General features: G+C 47.0%; 4 protein-coding genes across 4 annotated transcripts; 3 read left to right on the forward strand and 1 right to left on the reverse strand.

The window, feature by feature from the left end:
* Window positions 1–306: 306 nt before the first annotated feature.
* Window positions 307–3286, forward strand: FOBCDRAFT_234932 (uncharacterized protein; the record flags this gene model as incomplete). The annotated part of the gene is made up of 7 exons (XM_031180394.3): window positions 307–1382; window positions 1623–1627; window positions 1786–2085; window positions 2181–2446; window positions 2556–2643; window positions 2712–2929; window positions 3233–3286. 7 exons carry the CDS (start codon window positions 307–309, stop codon window positions 3284–3286), a joined length of 2007 nt encoding a protein of 668 aa, XP_031041162.3.
* A 15-nt stretch (window positions 3287–3301) lies between these two features.
* FOBCDRAFT_266391 (uncharacterized protein) lies at window positions 3302–7007 on the reverse strand (the record flags this gene model as incomplete). The annotated part of the gene is made up of 5 exons (XM_059611384.1): window positions 3302–4553; window positions 5373–5500; window positions 5553–6224; window positions 6281–6506; window positions 6565–7007. The coding sequence occupies 5 exons, from the start codon at window positions 7005–7007 to the stop codon at window positions 3302–3304; spliced, it is 2721 nt and encodes a 906-aa protein (XP_059463726.1).
* Window positions 7008–7713: 706 nt separating this feature from the next.
* Window positions 7714–11047, forward strand: FOBCDRAFT_194127 (uncharacterized protein; the record flags this gene model as incomplete). Its single annotated transcript, XM_059608781.1, has 7 exons — window positions 7714–8219; window positions 8274–8502; window positions 8554–8613; window positions 8665–8958; window positions 9016–9207; window positions 9261–9472; window positions 9526–11047. The coding sequence occupies 7 exons, from the start codon at window positions 7714–7716 to the stop codon at window positions 11045–11047; spliced, it is 3015 nt and encodes a 1004-aa protein (XP_059466509.1).
* A 282-nt stretch (window positions 11048–11329) lies between these two features.
* Window positions 11330–14692, forward strand: FOBCDRAFT_254866 (acyl transferase/acyl hydrolase/lysophospholipase; the record flags this gene model as incomplete). The annotated part of the gene is made up of 5 exons (XM_054702589.2): window positions 11330–11971; window positions 12028–13307; window positions 13364–13592; window positions 13641–13916; window positions 13975–14692. The coding sequence occupies exons 1-5, from the start codon at window positions 11448–11450 to the stop codon at window positions 14690–14692; spliced, it is 3027 nt and encodes a 1008-aa protein (XP_054558564.1). The 5' UTR covers window positions 11330–11447.
* Between the last annotated feature and the right edge of the window lie 1816 nt (window positions 14693–16508).

The following is a 16508-nucleotide window of genomic DNA, read 5'->3' on the forward strand; positions in this document are numbered from 1 at the left end:
GACATTAGCGCTCAGAGCACCACGTTCGCGATTAGTGATCAATAATTACTGATCAAAACGCATAACCCGAGACCGGAGGAAATAATAATCACGCCTCCTTCTTTATCATAATGCATTACAAAACCCTCCGGTAGCATTTCCATTTTGTAATCTTTATCGGAAAGTGTTAGGAATAACGCCTATATATATAACTGTTTACACTTCGAAATGTAACGCATGAATCCAACCCTCCGACGTCATAGAACACTAGCATCTCACCAAACTCTATCAAGCCACCAGTAAACACCTTTTCTCACTGCAAGGGTCATGGCTCGTCGCATCTTTGTTATAGGAGCTACTGGAGCTCAAGGTCTCCCCGTCTGTCGCGGCCTCACCAAAGATGGAGCGTACAGCTTAAGAGTACTCACTCGCGACGTCAACTCACAGCGCGCCAAGCAATTGGCAGAGTTGGGCGACGTCGAGTTCATCGAAGGTTCATTCGCGAATGAGGACAACCTCCGAAAAGGCTACGAAGGTTGCTGGGGCACCTTCGTCAACATTGACGGCTTCAACACTGGTGAAAAGACAGAGACTTACTGGACCATCCGCGCATACGAGCTGGCAATTGAGTCTGGCATAAAGTTCTTTGTCTTTGGAAACTTGGACTATGGGTATAAGAAGAGTGGCTATGATCCCAAGTTCCGCTGCGGCCATTATGACGGAAAAGGTCGAATGGCTGAGTGGATGCTAAGCCAGAGAAAGGCTCATAGCATGGGCACTGCCATCTTCACTACTGGTCCGTATATCGAGATGGCAATTTCAGCACAGACAGTTATGACTCCACGTATTGTTGAGGGTGTCGTCACCTGGGCTGTTCCTCTCGCTGACGGAGCAATCCCCCACGTCGCTCTCGACGACTGCGACCACTATGTTCGCTGGCTTTTCGATAACCCCGAGAGATCTGACGGGCTGGATCTCGAGGTGGCAATCGATCATATCACGTACCATGACCTAGCGCAGGCGTTCCAAAAGGTTACTGGCAAGCCAGCACAATTCATCGACATTACCTTGGCGACTTACTTCGAGCACATGCCTCTGAAGGGCACAGTACCAGCTGGATATAACGCTGATCCCAACGATCCTGCGACTATGACATTTAAGCAGAATTTCACTGGTTTCTGGAATATGTGGAGAAACTCTGGCGGGAATAAGGGAGTCGTTCAAAGGGATTACAAGCTTTTGGATGAGATCCATCCCAACAGGATCAAGAGTGCGGAAGAGTTCTTCCGCAGAGAGGAGGAGAAGCGCAAGTCGCAGGGACTTCCGAGCATTTTTGAGACAATTGAAAGTGGCAACCTGGGTATGATCCTCAAGTTGAGCGAGGATGGCAGGAAGGGAAAACTGTAGTCCTTCAAAGGGCCCCGTGTATCAGTCCAAAGTCTTGAGGCTATGGACATGGATAGTATATTATAACCCGCAATACAAATGGTCGCAATCACAAGATGCTAGCAGCCCGGTAGGCTCCACTGCTGTGCCATCATCCCCTCCCGACCTTGTTTTTGAGGGGAAATAAGATCTAATTAGCGCTTCAAGTTGCATGAAGTCAATTAGTGCAGCATTATGAATTACTCGATATCTGACAGCGAGAGTAATGAGTCTGCAAGGCGATATATTCGGTTACTTCACCTGAGTGCTGATTCAAACTTATCCTTCACGCGCGTCTCATTAGGCGATCCGGCTTGTCCATATTTCGTCGCGCTATCCTATGTCTGAGGTGACTTAAGTGACACTCTGCTGCTCGACAAGTTATCCACGCAACCAAGAATCTGCATCATGTTCTTGACTGCTTTTCGGCATCTCGCTTCGACGAGCTTCTCTGGATCGATGCTCTGCGTATTGACCAGCAAAATCCACAGGAGCGCGCATCTCAAGTTGCCATGATGGGAAGACATTTACTCACATGCACGATACGTCCTTGCTTTCTTATCACCGGAAGCGGAGCCCTTCAGCTTGGGGCTAAATTATATAGAGGCGACTTCTCGAGACACGACGATACACTTCGATCCTTCCATCTCACCTCATCTCACAGTCCAAGTCTCAACGCTAGTAATAAGCTTCTACAAGACTCTATAATCGGCTTCTTAGCCGCGCCCTAATGGACAAGGGTTTAGACAGTCTAGGAGTTCTTGCTAGCTCGAAAGGTCATGTACAATGCGGCGACAGGCTTATCGATGCAGCTATTGTCCGCAAAGCTTGCAGTTCTTGGATAGATCATGAGAACTCGTGCTGTTGGGCTGCTCGTCGACCTATCGACGGTAGTGCGCATGGCCTTCTCGACATTCCTAGTGAGATGAACGGCGGCCTAACAATCCACACTGCGACCCTTCAAATGAAGCACCTCATGGATATGCTTGTTCCTGGGAAGCTATACACCGAAGACTTCCTAGCGGCAATATACCTTTTCCAAGTACGCCACTGTTCAGATCCTCGGGATAGAGCATAGCCGTGCCTCAGGAGACATTAAACCAGACTGGAGGGTGCAACATTCAGGCCATGTCATAACCCAAGGGTTACAGGTTGCCGAGATTCAAGCAAGCGCACCTGGCGACCCTTCTATCATCCCTGGCTCAGCACTCGGAGGCATAACAGTCATCAACGAGTGGCGTCAATTAGCCGACTTGGCTGCTTTTCGAATGCATCTCCCATTGAGAACCCATCCTCTCCCGAATGAGAGCGTGCGTTTGATAATGCCGTCAGTGGAGGCTTTAGTTCTATGAAGTGGCTACAAGGTAGTCTCGAGTACACAAAGGCATATCAGGCTTGGCTCGAATGGTTTGTATCTTCAGAGGTTGCCTTGGCCAAGTCATGTAGACAAATTATCCAAGATTTCGATGAATTGATTCGGCAGGCGAGTGAACGTCGGAGATTTATTGTGACGAGTGACGGGCAGGTAGGTTTCGGTCCCGGGGGAGCCGAGAAGGGCGATGTGGTTGTTGTTATTCCTGGAGGGAAGATTCCGTATTTTTTGAGGAGAGTGGGACACTCTGACTGTGGAGTGAGGAGGTATCATTTGCTAGGAAATGCATTCATCAACGGTGCGATGGCGGGTGAAAAGGTCGACCCATCGACATCGGAGTTGACCAAGATCGTTATTGTGTGATAGCATTGGTCTTCAAACGCAGCAGAATGACGCGCTTATGCCTTCCAGGAATATGTCTTGAAACTGTGTACGTTGAATTGAAACGATATTCAGAAATTGCACAAAGTGACTAGGACATACGCAAAGAAATTTCTCAAGTCTCCCTGAAGTCTAGCCCTCCCCTTATTGGCATTCTTCTTCAATCTTTCTCAGCTCATACAACCAATAATCTATCGGTGAGCTTTGATAGGGGCTCCCCATCTCTCCAGGTAGTTCAGGTCCTACTTTATCCCATATTACCCCAATCTCCTCAGCTGCACGTCTCTCATCGTCTAGCAAATCGCTCCCTTCGAGGCGACATAGAACCTCACTTATACGGCTTACCCAAGTCCTTTCCCAGAAATTAATAAGATCGCGAATTCCTTTGTCTGGATCTTCAAAGATGGAAGTGATGTTTTCCTCAAACTCATCCAAAAGATCTCTAAGCAGGGCCAACATGTGACTTCCATCATTCTCAAGCCAGTCTTCAACACTATCAGAAGGATCCTCATACATGTGCCGCCTACTATGCCAGTCTACACAACAAGAATGATGGATTCCTAAAGTGGTATAGGTAATGTACCGAAGAGTAGCATAGTGATCCCTTGGTTCGAGATAGCAAGAAAAGTGTTCGAGATATGAGGTGAATCTGGCGATTAGCTTCGATAGGGGATTTTCATGTATACCGCTGACTTCGGGGGTACCCGTGTCAACAATAGTGATGATTTCCAGGTCGTCTTTTTCGTTTATGGAACTGTCTCGTAGAAGGTGTCTTTGAGCAAACTCAAAATCATAGACAGGGATCAAATGTCTCAATAAGAACGTTAGCATAGTGCAACCCTCAGGAGAGCATTGGCAACGGCATGCATCTGTATTGTTAGCCGCAAATACTATAGCATGGAGTTCGTGAATCCAAGCTACGCCCCAGTTCGGTATAGGTGGTGCTAGCGATGTATTGCTAGTATCAGATTCGTCCGATCGATCTATTTCAAGGCAGAGTATTGAGGACTTAATTTCATAGCCAATAGCCGAGAATATGCACCTAATTGCAAAGATATCTTTGCATGAGAAGGGGAGCTGACGGGAGAGGCCGCCATGATTGGCCAACCATTGAAGATATGGTAGATTTTGGGCAGGATGGATAACCCCCAGTTGCACCATTGGACTCTCATACCATGAGCCGGTGTCTCGGAAACCAACTCGGAAAAATACATCGGCATCGTCGGATGAAGAGAGATTTTGGTAGACTGGCAATGGGCCTGGAAACCGTCCGTTTCCCATGATAGCAAGGGCTTCAGGGACACAAATACCCCTCTCTTGCAAGAGCTGGGTGACTTTGAATGCATTCAAATCCAGAATTTGTTCTGAATCGGGAGCCAATTGCTGTATATCTGTCCTGGACAGATTTTCTAGAGCAAGTTGTTTCAGTCTGTCTCTGCGGTCTTTCATGTGACGCACGTATCTCAGTTTGCACCTTTTAGAGGCACCGTTAAGTATAAACTGTAGACTTGATGATTCAGGGATCGCACAGTCAGCTTTCAAGAGAATGGTAGCGCATTCAGCACATGTGCATCTTCTACACATTCGGTGATGTTCTCTACAGCTCAACCTACTGAGTGAGACTGCGAAATCTAATGGGGAGTAATTGTATCGATCTGTCTGGTTGAGGAGTGCTGCGTCTGCGGCTTCAACCAGGACTCGCAGAAATGATGGCTTTCTCGCAGCGAGGTGGAGTGAAGTATGCCCGAAAAGATTTCGCTCAGAAAGGGTGTTGGGATGTTTGGCCACGAGAGTTTTGACCTCCCCCAGATCATTAGATAGAATCGCTATGCCTAGTGGGCCACATCCGTAAGCTAAATATGCAGAAAACTTTACTCAGCATAACACACTCTATTTACTTGAGAGTATAGACAAACAAACCTTCAGCTAATTTAGTGGAACAAGACAGAAAGTCGAGCAGAACTGCTATAGATGATACCAGGGTCTCTTGTCCTGATCCAAGATATTTTGTCATATGAGGTGCACTATCTGGACATGACCGATGTGCTAAGGCGTCCTCAGTGTTCGATCGCAGTATAAGGTCTGCAAAAGCAGCAGGCACTGGACAGGTAACACTAGTATATGAATTTGACGAAAAAAGTGTACTTAGCGGCGTACTGAAAACATGTTAATCGACTTCAAGTCCGCTACTTCGAAAAGAAATTTAGGCACCTACCGGCCGTATGTATTGAATTCATTCGATGGGGCCTTGTTGATAACCAAATACTCCAGAAGATCAATTAGAGGGCTAAACTGGTCGGAATCTCTCTGATCTAAGCTTTTGTAGCTATAGTAGCAGCTTATCTGATGATTTGATCAGCTTTTGCTACGCCAACTAGGAAATGGATTGACTCACACATTCAGCCACATGGTACACTAGAGATTGATTTTCATCGTCAACTGCTCGAGGAGACGCCTGCTTAGCTCGAAATAAACGCAGTATTGAGGACACCACAGAAGGAACCAGCTCTTCACGCCATACTTCATCTTCAAGGAAGCCGCGGTCTTTATATTCATACCACGCGTAATACCGAGACCGCGTCAGCAGGGAGAGCATCCTAAAAGCTGGTGCAGACTCTGAGTCAACAATAGGATAGTAGGTGAAATTGGGGCCGAGGCTCCATCCTCCTGCCCCAGACCGAATTGTAAATGAAAACTGGATAGCTGAGTTGAGCAGAGCCCTAAGTCCAACGTAGGTCAAAGCGAATTTCTGGGTTCGATCCCGTTCTGATATTGCTTGAGTAGCCGGACACCCAGGCGCATGCTGTTCAGTCGTGGTCTCGTGAGAAAAGCTCAAGGAGCCCCAGGAAGCATTCTTGCGCTGGAGGTGCTGGCGGTGACGACATAAGCATGCGAAGCGCCCTCCAGAATAACCCGAAAGAGCTGTTCTGACTTTTGCTGCACTTTCATGTGGTACTGAGATTTTCCCCTTTGACATGTGCCGCGCTGGAGTCTTGACAGCGTCACACATCTCTTGCAATACTGCCGGCTTTCCGAGAAGCCGTCCGGTAACCATCAAAGGGGTGATCTAAAACCTATGTCAGAATTTGTTACATAATAACCCTAGTGCATAATAATGCTTACCTCTTGTAGTGTTCCGTTGATGGCCGAACCTTGGACCAGCAGCTGTTGAAGTAAATTCTCAAGGCCGTCAAAGCGTGTCTCAAATTGAGATACAGTGCTTTGTATACTTCTAATAGGAGTGCTTATAGCGGAAACCTCAGACTGAACGACTAGGAGATCACTAGAAATAGTCTGTGAGGTTGCCTGTAGCGTGGCTAACTTCTCGGACCCCAGATGTGATACAGCCCTGGCAAGCGTCTCAGAAAACGAAGGCTCATAAGGTTCTGAGGATGGAGCTTACTTACAGTCCTAGATTTTGCAATCCTAACTGAAGAGTCGCATTGATATGATGTAATTTTGTCGCAATTTGCTCGAGCTTTAGGCGATGCAATGGATACAACAGTTTCTTGCCCTTGTTCCGAGCCTTATTCGCCCGACCAGTTGTGCCTTGCTCGTCAGTAATGAGCGTCGCTACCATGCTCTCCAAACCCTTCAGCTCTCCTTTACATGAGTCCAAGCTTTGTCGCAATGCCTCGCTTGCAGTTCTGTGGTCGTTCTGAAACCGAGAGATTGATGTTTCGATAACTTGGAGTGTCTTCCTCAGCGTGCCGTTCTGCTGTATTATGGAGGCTATGTCTTGGTCGCGGGATTTCAGAGAATCAAAGTAATCCGTGATACTCACAGTGACTTGGAGACCTAGCGATACCACGGCCAAGGCCAACCCGGCGACGGAGAGAGGGTCAGCCATGGCGAAATAGGTGATAGTAGTCCACAGGGGCTACAAGACGATGATGTTAGTGAATTAGGAATTATGAAGAGACGAAGTCTAGGACCAGTTCCAGGACTTTGCTGACTGCATATTGGTGCCTGATCAGGCTCTCATTACATGCAGTCGGCTACGTATCTTTTCAACCATGTTAATAAGCAGGTGACAGAAATTACATAAATTTATGGAATAATCTACGTTATAGGTTTGAAAGTCTAATTTAACTATGTAGAATAAAAGCGAGGTAAAATTACATTTGGTTCTATCACTAAGTACCACTTGTGCCAGGAAAGCTTATGTTTAAATATATAAAGAACAGAGCTCCCCCAACTTTGACATTAAATATTAGCAGTCAAACCCCCACAAAGTAAAAAGCCACACTAGGCGTGGAGAGTGTGCCAGTCTCAGCCCCAGTAGATCCTTACCCGCTGAAATGCACCTACATACAGAACGGGCAATCAGGCTGCGCATTCTTGCAGGTCACCCAACAATAAACAGAGCTTACTAAGAGAGCCAAGCGATTATTTTACTGACTGAAAATTAAATCCCTCATTTGCAAGGTTTCAGCTCCATTCCCTATGGCAGAAACCTTCGGATACACGATCTCACTAACCAACCTATCGAATCCACTATTCAACTTACTAGATCCTACCCTAAATCTTCTAGTTTGAGGCGTTGCGCTACTGAAATGCCATTGCAAAGCAAGAGAACAGTCAAGGTCCATGAGATCCCCCCCGGAACTTTGGAAGCCCAATACCTTGCCTTCGTTGAGCATCTCTGTACGAAGCCGCAGAAGACCTCCAGGTTTCGCTTATCTCGGGTTGCTAAGCACTTCAGAGGAAAGTCCAAGTCAGATGCATCAACCTCCGCATCAACGGATGAGGTAGACGAAAACGCAAAGTGGAAGGATGAAGCTGATCTAGCCCCGCCACCCCCAACTCCAAAAGGTGAAGGGGAGCAAGCTGCGCCGCTCCTCAACAATTCTCAGCCGACTGCAAAGGGATGGAAAGAAACCACGTTCTGTTTCCAAAACGGTCAATCAGTTGGGACGATCTCCTTTGAGAATGAGTTCCTCAAGAATGAAGCTTTAGCACGACATGAGAAAGATAATATGTCGTGTTGGAAAGACTGGCTTGTCGAGGACAATTTCAAGGGAGTCGCTATTCTTTATGAAGGGCCCGATGCAAAGTTTGAGTATGAATCCTCCAGCACGGAATCACTTTTCTTAGAGCACTAATTTACTCCCAGCATCTGCGCGGTTCACGGGCTGGGCGGCAATGCTATTGACACCTGGACCGCCGACAGTGGTAAAATGTGGCTTAGAGACTTCCTACCAGAGCATGAAAGTTTCAAAGACAGCCGCGTGATGACTTTTGGTTATGACTCGGACCTAACGGACAGAAGCACTGTTATGGAACTAGAGAACTGGGCGGAGACTCTTCTGCAATCACTGAACGAAGTGCGAACTAGCGAAAAGGTAAGTTCAATCCCATGTTTAATAAGCTTGTCTCTAATCCTTGAAACTTAGGAGAAAGAACGTCCGTTGCTCTTTGTATCTCACTCGTTAGGAGGGTTGGTTGTACGAAAGGTATACCTCACGCAGAAAAGCAAGTGTTAAGCAACTTACCATGTTTCTTAGGCCATGGCACGGCTGCATCTAACACCCAACTGTCAGAACATCAAGCTTTCGCAGAGTGGCATCGTCTTCCTAGCTACGCCGCATAGTGGATCAACAAAGGCTGATTGGAGTAACTTTTTGGTAGCTACCGCACATACAATCGGAGGCGTTAGAGCAGAGACAGTCAGAACACTACAATCGTTCAACACGGCTTCCGTTTGGGATACGGCAGCATTTCTCAATCTTGAACCATGCCCGCCCTTTCGATGCTTTGCAGAAGGTCTCAAAATGCGGGTGAAAGGCACGAACCAACATGTAAGTCCGAGGATCATCTGCTAAACGGTTGCTGCAGCACTCTAACCTTCTGCAAAGATTGTGACACAGGCATCTGCCACTCTTGGCAAGCACCAGGCGCACATGATCATGGATGTTGACCATAGCTCAATCTGCAAGTTCAAGTCGAGACTGGGAGCCCTTGTTACGGTTACTATGGCACTACGAGAGTTACTCAGTGGGGTGACCACTGGTGGCGTACAGCAACCGAAAGCTCAACCAGACCGCCGTGTATCAGCCCACGATAAAACAGATCAGTAGATAAGTCCTAATATGATCGTTAGATGTTTGGCCAGCCTCGCTTCCTTGCCCATGCATATCCGCCCGATCGAGGTTTCTGGTGGGAGGGCACCGAACTGAACGAGATTCAACATCAGCTCACATCGACAAGACCTTTCTTCGGGCGATCGAAGGAGTTGAGTACTCTTGAATCGTCATTAGCTACAAATGGCACGCGTCCGAGTCTTACTGTAGTGAAGGGTATTGCAGGAATAGGGTACAGCTTTAAACAAGTTGTTTTTCTGTCTACAGGATACTGACTCGGCATAGTAAAACCGAGCTACTTCTTCAATTCGCAGCTACGCAAAGAGGCCGCAGGAATGTCTTCTTCTTAGGGTCTCAAGACGGAGAGACAATTGACAGTGTACTTTCCAAGCTGTCAACGAGAATTGGTTTCGACATGATCGAGGGTCTGGCCGAGAATCAGGAAAGGTGGAGAAGCACTCCAGTCGCTGAGCGCGTTCAGATCTTCATCGCGTGGCTGGGAGATACGTGTAACAAAGACTCGATATTCATCATCGATGATATTGAAGCCTTTGGATACTCCAAAATCCCAGTCATCTTGAGGTACCCGGCACAACACGTCTTGATTTCGACTCGAGACTCCAACTTGATTCGAGCGGACCGAGTCTTTCGAGAGCTCCGACTGTCTCCCCTGGGACACGATGATACAGTAAGAATCCTTCAAAGCACACTCGAAAGTCTCTCTGCAAACCCGGCCTTTTGGGATAGTCTTGGTTCTATTGCTTGTAGAATTCAAGGCCATCCTCTTGCAGCTCGAAATGCAATTCCATTCGCAATGCAGCATCTGGCAACCTACGAGATTCCCACCGCCGCGTTCTCAGAGCTCTTCGAGAGTCAGGATCCCGAAGAGCGCAAAATATTTCTCGAGTTCAATTTTGAAGGTAGATCACTATGGGAGGCCTTTGATACCTCTCTGGAGCGTCTCGAGCTACAAGAGAACTCCCAAAGCGCGGCCAACCTTCTCCAAATACTTCCATTCTTGTCTTACGCCAATGATTGTGTGGATGACTTTTTGAAGATGGACAAGCGTTGGCTACTTGATTGCGAGAAAGAGCTACCAGATATAGCGGTGCTTAAGTCTGGCTACACTGTCATGTCGAGCTGGCTATCGAAGCTGCGTGGTGTCTCGTTTTATGTCCAGAGTGGCTCATCCAATCACAACAAAGCACTTAACATACATCCTCTTATGTTGCAGTACATGTTGTTACGTCTAGATGAGCGGAGAAGAGTGGGTCTCATCAGACAAGTCTTGCACCTGTGCCACGCTTTGGTGGATAGAGAGAAGGAGCGAGAAGCACAGATCAAGCCGCATGTTCTCCATTGCGTCCAAGTCTGTCGAGGACTGGGGATCTTACTGGATAGCTTGGGACTACCTGAAAGCACAAGGAGGTGGGTGAAAGGCTTACTCCAGGCGCAAGTAGAGGTGGGAGAAGATCCATTCGGTGACCCTATCGACTTGTCGTCTGCAGCAGTAGACGAGTTTGTCAAGACCTGTACGGAGACGAGAGAGAGGCTTAAGCAAGAAAGGAACTCCTTGGTTGATGAGAATACCACGACTAAGATGCTGATGAATTGTTTGAGGGCTTGGAGGGTGCTGAGATGCTCGCTAGAACAGCCGGAAGAAATAGCTGACTATCTCAAGCCTACCGTTTTGGATGCGATCGAGTTACTTCAAGGGATGGTTAGATTGCGCAACATGTATCCGGATATCATTTCAGAGCTTGAGGCATTTCGAGCTAGTTTGGGTGAAGCTGGAGAACCCCCATGATGAAGGAGTATAAATATGGATATTGTCTACTTTATTGACTACATTTACATCCCGACTCTGTGACAAATTAACTACAACCTGTGATTGAACCTCTGGACATCGGCTATACGAATATGTCCGAGCTGACATTGAAATCTGCAAGACACGGGGATGTGATTGGCAGGGAAGACATGACTGAGCATGTGACTTAAACCCTGGAAGCGCTGAAGCTGAAGGCAGCCTTCAGCTTCTGCCACGTAAGCTGTCCCCTTTTGAATTCAAGTCATTTCCTATGAGGATTGCTGACTACATGCTGAACCGATGATATATAAACTTCCCTCGGCTCATTACAACCTGATACTCATACATTTACCCTCGCTCTTCCCGCGGTCGGTGTCTTGTTTTTATTTCTCAACGCGGTATGGAGCCCGGCGAAGGCAGTTTTCTCAGATTTTGTTGTTTTGTTCGATCTTTTCAATGCGAAAGGGTTCCTTGTGACCTTTTGGTTCGCGCATGCGAGGCAAAGCCAACTTGGTCATCAAGTGGAGAGGTAGTTGAGAAGCTACCGCTGGAGGCCGGGGTTCCAGAATGGCTTGTCGATTTCTACGATACCAACAAATCTTTGTTCCATAATCCGGACATTGGAGCACGTATTGGATGCATGGAACTCATAGTCGAGAATGGTGTTCCATACTTTGAGGTAGCAAAAGCAAGGCAGCCCGAACTTGAGCTCTATCAGCTTTTATCAATCGCCGATGAACGCTCCATGGCCCAAGAGCGTATTACTGTTGTCCTACAAGCATTTCCTTCCATCAACATCGAGATAATTGGAGAAGAAATTGTTGACAGGTTGATGGATATCGCCACGAGATCTGTCCTGCCATTGCTCTCATGTGTCACGGACGCAGATATCAAAGACTGGCTGCTGCCGAATAACCACAGGGAGTATGTTCAGTATGCTTATGCTTCATGTCTTGTATGAACTAATCATAGTATTTCAGGTTGGAGTCACACGTGTTCTCTCTCTTAGAGTTCCTGTATCAGGTTATTGCTATCTTGGGCATTGAACACCCCTTACTTCCGTTATCATTACCAGAGCGAATATTGAGTATTGTTCCTCACGGTACGGGAAATGACTGTATCGCGTACCTTCAGAAGATGGCAGACATCTGGAATCGATCCCCATACAATGGTCAAAATGCACTACAGTGCAACTTTTTATCCTCTGAAGCCAGGGCTGACGAAAGAAGTCACGCCATGCTTGGGTATCTTTTATCACTGCAAGATGGGCATTTTGCTGAAGCTCTATCCACTTGGCAGCCTCTGCTATCTAATAGACCATCCAAGATGGAGTACTTGGCAGCGATCAGCTTCTGCGACCAGTCGCGCCTATCTTTGATTGGGAAACCAGCCTTTCTCACATTTGATACCTGGGTATTGGAAGGTCTCCTGCGTTCGCGACGGAAGCAACACGACCAAGCTGCGAAAGTCCTGGAGGCGACAAGGGTGGAACTCATGTCCCGGTACAGACCATGTTCCATGCAGGTCGGAATAGTCATAGCCGAGCTCGCTAATTGCTACAATATCCTCCGTCGAGAGGCACTGGCCGAGATTACTTTGACGCCAACTCTCGAAGTACGACTAGCTTCAAATCTCTCCAATCGACGGGATGGGATCTATCTCAGGTTGGCACTGGCCGATTCCTTTATAGGTCAGGCTAGATACCAGGATGCGGTGCCAGTACTCGAGAGCGTCATTGATAAGCCCAATATTTCAGCAACATTTCGTATGATGAGCGCACTTCGTCTGGCAAGGTCACGGCGCAGGATGCATGACAACGCACAGAAGGCATTTGAACCAAACAGCCCACTGTGGACAGGACTTTCACTCCTTGGCAGTGTGCCTGAAGTTCTTGTGATGGAATATTTCGAAGAACTAGGTTGCAGCATTTCAGAGATACCGAACAGGCAGATGGATAGCTCAAGGAATACGCAGGAGCTGATAGAAGCAGTCAACTCCGTACTGTGTACATCAAGCTCTCTATCAGACAAACCATGCTGGGAGTGGTATGCAAAATGTCAACAAGAATTTTTGGGGCAAATCACAAAAGCCACAAAGACAAACAAAGGGAAAGAAAGAGAAGAGGTTCTACAAAACGAAGATCTGCATAGAATGGGGACTCCAATTTCCCCCCAGACTTCTCCTTGTCTTCCTCCTCGAGTAGACGATCACAAGTCCGATGATGAGGGACCTTGGTCAGAGAGATTAGTCTTGTCATTTGGTACGAACACCAGTACTTCCATACAGATTTGGCTCATACTGACTGTCCTGTTTTAGATGGTGGAGGAGTTCGTGCTATATCCAGTCTATTAATTTTGAAGCGCATCATGCACCAAATTATGGTACTTGAATTAACTCACCCCGACGGCCCATCCTACTCATGTGGCTCAGTCCCGTGGACAGAAGATGAAAGTGGTGTACCGGAGTTACCAAAAGAGTCCGACAGGGTTGATGGATTTCTTCCCTGTCACTACTTTGACTACATGGCTGGGACATCAACTGGAGGGTAGGTAGGAACCGACCTAAGTTATAGCATAAGCTGACCACTGCCAAGTCTGAACAGCATCATGTTAGGCAGGGTACGTATGACCGTCGACCGGGCTATCGATAATTTTATCGACTTCGGCAATAGCGTTTTTGGTCATCTTCAATTGTTCCACGTCACATCAGCATACTTCCGCCCGCGAGCCAAATATTCAGCTGTTAAAGCTTGCGAAGCTTTCAAAAAGATCGTTACGAGCAGGTTTCCCAGTACATTAAGTGAAGCTCTATCACTTGTATCTTTGTGCCCATGGGCAACCTTTGTGATGGACGGAGGTTGCACTAAAACGTGAGTTGAACCATCAATTTCTGTTGACGGTATGGGCTAGATAACTAAGATCTTCAAGGATGGCCATTTCTTATCGTGTTGATGATAATGTTGAAAAAGCGCACATCTGGAGAAGTTACGATTATCCTGATAGCAACACATGTTTGGACCGCTCAGCCGAGATTTGGGAGGTTGCGATGGCCACTTCCGCCACTCCAGGCTACTTTAGCCCGATAAAGATCAACGGAGCTACATACATAGATGGAAGTTTGGTGGCGAATAACCCTTCATACAGGGCCCTTCGAGAAGTTTCATCAATTCACAGCAAGGCTCCAGTCGTTTTTGTCAACATCGGGACAGGTAGACAGGTCGGGACCAATGTCATTTTTAGAAGTGACGCAAAATGGCGAGACCGTCCCTGGAGCGAAAGACTTCAGCACCCGAACAGACTTTTTCAATATACCACCACAGAGTTTTACGCTGAAACTGAAACCAAGGAATGGCTAGAGCTTGCTGAGCGTATGGGACTAGAAAAGGCATATAGGCTCAGTGTCGAAGGAGATCTGCAAACGATTCCCTACGACGACTGGCGTCCGGCTGGTACAGGAAAGAAAACACTCCAAAAGATCACAGATTTCACAGAAGAGTATCTCCGCAAAGACGAAGTCAGAGATATTATTAATAGTATTGCCCATGAGGCTGTTAGGATTCGACGTGCACGAGCAATAACAGGGCGATGGGAGGCCTTTGCAAAGGGGTATGCATCTGATTCCGAATGGATTAATGCAGATCGGTAGAGATAGGATAAAGGATTTAACAGGATTTTCGATGAGTGAGGCAAGGACATAGGAAAGCATGGTGCTAAGTTGTCTGTGGTGATAAGCTCAAGGCATGGTGCCATGCTGACTTTGATCGGCGTTGGAGATATAACTTTGTCTATGTCGAATTTGTTATATTATCCTGTGTGGTGATTATAAGCTCTTATCACAGGTCTTTACGATAAACAATATATCTAGCTCACAACTTAGACATTACAATTACATTCAACTCGATATATGCAATAACCAACGCTTCCATAGCAACTCATTTATCAGTCAATGCATTGAAGCCTTGGTAGGCCCACGGTTTCTTGCTGAATGATGTGGCCTTCACCTTTAACTATAAACGGCTGACAGTATGCCTGTTTTCCCATGGCAGTTAAAATACATAAAAGATTGATCTGCCTTGTGCAATACCATAATCTCATGCCAAAGATTCAGGTTAGCATCCTCGCCTTCCCTCTCCATCCGATTAAAGTGATTGATCTGTGTACCAAAGATCTCCTTATGCTTTGGCGTAAGAGACCATTTCTCGAGACGCTCAAGCGACTCCTACATACCGATGGTCCATGTTTTGCCAATTGAATTTCCATCATCATCTTCTATGCGCATATATCTGTTGGAGAAGCAGCCAGAGTTCTCACTGTTCTTTGTAAGCTCCTCCATACCGCTGTCGAGAGTTGGGTTGATCTCAGTGTTGTATGATTTGATCTCTGCTGGTGTACTGTTCTCCCAGACTTGCCCTGGTCGGATACGACAGAGGTTTTCGTGGGGCTCAACAGAGATAAGCTCTCCACGAGGGTCTGACGAAAATTTCTCATCTTTAAGTGATGGCCAGCCATCTGGCTCAAGAGTCTCTGTTTGTGATCGAGGAATACGGTCCCTTGCCGACCCCCAATACTCATGGGTATCAGTCTCTCCGCTCATTGACTCTGCGATGACTGAGTAGCCCTCTGGATTCGGTAGAGCAAATGTATTCTCCGTATCAGTAATCGGGACTGTGTACAGCTCTTTAAATACTCCTATGTTGGAAGCAGGAGATAGCCCTTCATACCACCAACTTGGAGGCAGTGTTGCTTCCCACTCTCGATAGGTTGCAACATCTTTCCAGTAAAGAGTGAAGACGATATTGCGATAGCCAGAGGAGTCTGTGAAGCTCGATCGAACGTGGTGGTGCGGTCCCAATTTGGCGCGAATGGCTCGACGAATCAGATCGATTGCGCCTGTTCGGTCGGTTGACGAAAGATGTTGGATACCGAGGTCGATTGTGACAATCGCAGTCGTATCTTTGGGGAAGCGAGCTGAGTGGGAGGTCTGTTGAGGGCCTCTGAAGCAAAGAGGATGATGGAGCGGCTGCGTGCGACTGACTTTGAGATGGTTTGGAATGGCGGGCTCCAAGCAGGGCCTCTTCTCTTCGAGTTGCTGTGATGGTATTAATACAAAGGCTGACCACCAGAAACGATTTTTTATGTTACATTCGAAACTTTGAAACAGTTGAACATACTTTGAAACAGTCATGTTTCAGTTTCTGATACTGGACTAGTACGCGAGGTGATTGTCTCTTGAGTTCTGACGAGATTGGAATCAGATCAAAGATAACTAGATTCGGATAATTGAATCAGTATACAGGAATGAATTTCATTGTCTAGATAAATAATGTCATGTTATACTATCGAGCTAGCATTCCTTGCACCGACGTTAATGCCGCACCGAAAGCCGAAGTCTCCAGCTATGACATATGGCTGATCTTGTCAACATAACTGGGAAACTTATTTCAGAAATGCCATAGTTGACC

The sequence above is a fragment of the Fusarium oxysporum genome, chromosome I, assembly GCF_013085055.1.
Source record: "Fusarium oxysporum Fo47 chromosome I, complete sequence".
Lineage (NCBI taxonomy): Eukaryota > Fungi > Ascomycota > Sordariomycetes > Hypocreales > Nectriaceae > Fusarium > Fusarium oxysporum.